At 52.1% G+C, this 5,000-nt stretch overlaps 1 protein-coding gene across 1 annotated transcript in view; it reads right to left on the bottom strand.

Moving 5' to 3' along the window:
- Positions 1–5,000, bottom strand: part of LOC134099921 (ATP-dependent 6-phosphofructokinase, platelet type-like) — a 41,520-nt gene that overhangs the window by 5,879 nt on the left and 30,641 nt on the right. The window contains exons 16-17 of the mRNA XM_062552958.1: positions 4,523–4,675; positions 1,079–1,243 (exon numbers count right to left, since the gene is read on the bottom strand). Coding sequence (XP_062408942.1) covers positions 1,079–1,243; positions 4,523–4,675 — 318 coding nt within the window. The remainder of the gene's footprint in view (positions 1–1,078; positions 1,244–4,522; positions 4,676–5,000) is intronic.

The raw sequence follows: 5,000 nt of genomic DNA, 5'->3' as shown, positions 1-5,000 counted from the left end.
ACCTGCAGGTCCCGTATATCAAAGGGCTCCTCGTAGATGTGTGTGTGTGTGTGTGTGTGTGTGTGTGTGTGTGTGTACCTGCAGGTCCCGTATGTCAAAGGGCTCCTCGTAGATGTGTGTGTGTGTGTGTGTGTGTGTGTGTGTACCTGCAGGTCCCGTATATCAAAGGGCTCCTCGTAGATGTGTGTGTGTGTGTGTGTGTGTGTACCTGCAGGTCCCGTATGTCAAAGGGCTCCTCGTAGATGTGTGTGTGTGTGTGTGTGTGTGTGTGTGTGTACCTGCAGGTCCCGTATATCAAAGGGCTCCTCGTAGATGTGTGTGTGTGTGTGTGTGTGTGTGTGTACCTGCAGGTCCCGTATATCAAAGGGCTCCTCGTAGATGTGTGTGTGTGTGTGTGTGTGTGTGTGTGTACCTGCAGGTCCCGTATGTCAAAGGGCTCCTCGTAGATGTGTGTGTGTGTGTGTGTGTGTGTGTGTGTACCTGCAGGTCCCGTATATCAAAGGGCTCCTCGTAGATGTGTGTGTGTGTGTGTGTGTACCTGCAGGTCCCGTATATCAAAGGGCTCCTCGTAGATGTGTGTGTGTGTGTGTGTGTGTGTGTACCTGCAGGTCCCGTATATCAAAGGGCTCCTCGTAGATGTGTGTGTGTGTGTGTGTGTGTGTGTGTGTGTGTGTGTGTGTGTGTGTGTGTGTGTGTGTGTGTGTACCTGCAGGTCCCGTATATCAAAGGGCTCCTCGTAGATGTGTGTGTGTGTGTGTGTGTGTGTACCTGCAGGTCCCGTATGTCAAAGGGCTCCTCGTAGATGTGTGTGTGTGTGTGTGTGTGTGTGTGTGTACCTGCAGGTCCCGTATATCAAAGGGCTCCTCGTAGATGTGTGTGTGTGTGTGTGTGTACCTGCAGGTCCCGTATATCAAAGGGCTCCTCGTAGATGTGTGTGTGTGTGTGTGTGTGTGTGTGTGTGTGTACCTGCAGGTCCCGTATATCAAAGGGCTCCTCGTAGATGTGTGTGTGTGTGTGTGTGTGTGTGTGTGTGTGTGTGTGTGTGTGTGTGTGTGTGTGTGTGTGTGTGTGTGTGTACCTGCAGGTCCCGTATATCAAAGGGCTCCTCGTAGATGTATGCTGCGTCGGCTCCGGCTGCGAGCCCCCCCACACTGGCCAGGTAACCGCAGTAACCGCCCATCGTCTCGATGATGAACACACGCCGCTTCGTACCGCTCGCAGACTGCTTGATGCGGTCGCACGTCTGACACACACACACACACACACACACACACAGTTACAAACACACACACACAGAGACACACACAAAGACAAACCCACACACAAACAGACACACCACACACACACTCAAATGCACACACACACACACACACACACACACACACACACACACATACAGTTACACACAGATACACACACACACAAAAACACACACACAGTTACACACACACAAACACACTCTCTCACAGATACACACAAACACACAGATAGATAACAATCTCACAAACACACACACGCTAAATAGATACATTCCAATCACACCAACCCACACACACATACACACCAACCCACAAACACACCACATGCATGTACATAATCATCATGCAATCATGCAATATTACATCATACACACACACAATATTACAGTACATCATGCGCACACACACGCATATAAATACATCATACATACATCTACGTGCACGTGGTATTCCTTCCACCTTTACACACACACACACATTGGCCTGACACTTCTCATTCACCAGGCCATCGTTCCTGAGCTTGCATGGTTGGTTGTCTTGATAGTGGCTTGCTAGGTGAACCATTTGCCTCTTTTAAGGTTCATTCACCTTAAAAACAGCTTTGTAAAGGTGAACATTTTGCAAAGTGTATCTTTGACTATTCCCAGCTATTAGCTGAGACAATGCTGACTCAACACTTTGACTACTACCCATGGCTAGCTGAGAAAGTGCTGACTCAACACTTTGACTACTCCTAAGCCTAGTTGAGAAAACGCTGACTCACCACTTTGACCACTCCCCAAGACTAAAAATTCTCCTATCTGTGCCAACCATTCACTTCAACCAGCTGCTTCTAATTAGCACAACTCCTCAGTTAGGTAGAGCAAATTGGTGAGATCACTTGTGTTAAGTGCACAGGTAGATCCAATACATGGTTGGACTTTTACTTTCTGAAGCTGAACTTTTCCACTTCTGTCTATGGCTAGCTATGAAAACACCGACTCACCATTTTCTCCCATGGCCAGCTGAGAAAACGCTGAATCACCTGAGGTGTGGTGCTGACTCACCACTTTGACTACTCCAATGGGTAGCTGAGAAAACGCTGACTCACCACTTTGACTCGCCATGACTATTTGAGAGAGTGCTGACTCACCACTTTGACTACTCCTAGTCTAGCTAAGGAGGTGCTGACTCACCACTTTGACTAATCCCATGGGTAGCTGAGAAAACGCTGACTCACCACTTTGAGTACTCCAAAGTCCAGCTAAGGAGGTGCTGACTCGTCACTTTGACTACTCCTAGTCTAGCTAAGGAGGTGCTGAGTCAGCACTTTGACTACTCCTAGTCTAGCTAAGGAGGTGCTGACTCGTCACTTTGACTACTCCTAGTCTAGCTAAGGAGGTGCTGACTCACCACTTTGACTACTCCTAGTCTAGCTAAGGAGGTGCTGACTCACCACTTTGACTACTCCTAGTCTAGCTAAGGAGGTGCTGACTCACCACTTTGACTACTCCTAGTCTAGCTGAGAAGGTGCTGAGTCAGCGGGCCGTGCCTTATGTAACTGCTGAGTCAGCATGCCGTGCCTTATGTAACTGCTGAGTCAGCATGCCGTGCCTTATGTAACTGCTGAGTCAGCATGCCGTGACTACTCCTAGTCTAGAAGTGCTGAGTCAGCGTGCCGTGCCTTACCTCCACGATGGCGTTGAGGGAGGTGTCTAGCTAAGGAGGTGCTGAGTCAGCGTGCCGTGCCTTATGTAACTGCTGAGTCAGCGTGGCGTGCCTTACCTCCACGATGGCGTTGAGGGAGGTGTCTAGCTAAGGAAATGCTGAGTCAGCGTGCCGTGCCGGGCCTTACCTCCACGATGGCGTTGAGGGAGGTGTCTAGCTAAGCAAATGCTGAGTCAGCGTGCTGTGCCTTACCTCCACGATGGCGTTGAGGGAGGTGTCTAGCTAAGAAGTTGCTGAGTCAGCGTGCCGTGCCTTACCTCCACGATGGCGTTGAGGGAGGTGTCTAGCTAAGAAGTTGCTGAGTCAGCGTGCCATGCCTTACCTCCACGATGGCGTTGAGGGAGGTGTCTAGCTAAGGAAGTGCTGAGTCAGCGTGGCGTGCCTTACCTCCACGATGGCGTTGAGGGAGGTGTCTAGCTATGTAACTGCTGAGTCAGCGTGCCGGGCCTTACCTCCACGATGGCGTTGAGGGAGTTGTCTAGCTAAGAAGGTGCTGAGTCAGCCTTACCTCCACGATGGCGTTGAGGGAGGTGTCAGGCTAAGAAGGTGCTGAGTCAGCGTGCCTTACCTCCACGATGGCGTTGAGGGAGGTGTCTAGCTAAGGAAGTGCTGAGTCAGCGTGGCGTGCCTTACCTCCACGATGGCGTTGAGGGAGGTGTCTAGCTAAGAAGGTGCTGAGTCAGCGTGGCGTGCCTTACCTCCACGATGGCGTTGAGGGAGGTGTCTAGCTAAGGAAATGCTGAGTCAGCGTGCCGTGGCTTACCTCCACGATGGCGTTGAGGGAGGTGTCTGCGCCGATGCTGAGGTCAGTGCCGGGGACGTTGTTGCTGATGGTGGCGGGCAGCATGCACAGGGGCACGCAGAACTCACGCCAGCGCCAGCGGGCATCCACCAGCTGCAGCACCGCCTCAAACGCCTGCGTGTGTGAGAGAGAGTGTGTGTGTGTGAGAGAGAGAGTGTGTGTGTGTATGTGTGTGTGTGGGCATCCACCAGCTGCAGCACCGCCTCAAACGCCTGTGGGCCAGCACACAGGAGAGGGTGGTGCAGGCGGAGTGAGTGTGTGTGTGTGTGTGTGTGTGTGTGTGTGTGTGTGTGTGTGTATGTGTGTGTGTGTGTGTGTGTGTGTGTGTGTGTGTGTGTGTGGTGGCCCCAGCTGATCTGGAGCTCTGGTTCAGCAGCACGGTAGAGAGACATGATGGCGTTTGGGATCCACCCTTGCAGATAGAGGACTGTGATTGGCTAAGCAGTGGAAGATAGCGGAATATGATTGGCCAGTGATGCTCTTTTGGATCTCCAGTCACGCAATCTCTTGTGGCATGCTGTGCACATCTCCACGGCGACCGCACAACGCAATACACACATGCAGGTGTCAACACACACGACTGCACAACGCAATACACACATGCAGGTGTCAACACACCAACACATGCACCAGACACACACATGCCGAGCAGGAGCAGGCGCGCGCGCACGCACACACACACACACACACACACACACACACACACACACACACACACACACACACACACACGCACACACACGCCTCATCTTACGCTGGTGATGGCATTGAGCGCCGTGTCAGCTCCGATGCAGAGGTCGGAGCCGGGGATGTTGTTGGAGACGGTCGCCGGCACCATCACCATGGGAACGCAAAGCGGATCGTGTGCATCCCGCGCTGCTAACAGCTCCTGCAGCCCTAGATAGGCCTGCGCAAAGCATCATGGGTAAACGCAAAGCTTCATGGGTAAACCCAGGCCGTGTCTAAAAGTCAAGGGCGCACGCTGGATAGTACCATTCTTTCCAGTAGCGTCTCAGTTAGCTTGCTCCTCAGTATGCGTCCCTACCTACATTTGGACAGCACAAACTAGTTGGCGTCACCTGACTCGGGGAGGGGGGTGTGTTGACGATTTGCATGACATGTGGAGCTTGCGCAATGGATTGTGGGATATCTGAGGCCCAAAGAGATGCATCGATGCACGCTTGGAAATCACGCCAAACCCAGCTAGTGAGAGCGCTTGACTTTCGGACAGA

Source organism: Sardina pilchardus, chromosome 2 (assembly GCF_963854185.1).
Source record: "Sardina pilchardus chromosome 2, fSarPil1.1, whole genome shotgun sequence".
Classification (NCBI taxonomy): Eukaryota; Metazoa; Chordata; class Actinopteri; order Clupeiformes; family Clupeidae; genus Sardina; species Sardina pilchardus.
Note: the sequence above shows the minus strand (reverse complement) of the source record. Positions and strands in the feature narration are given on the sequence as shown.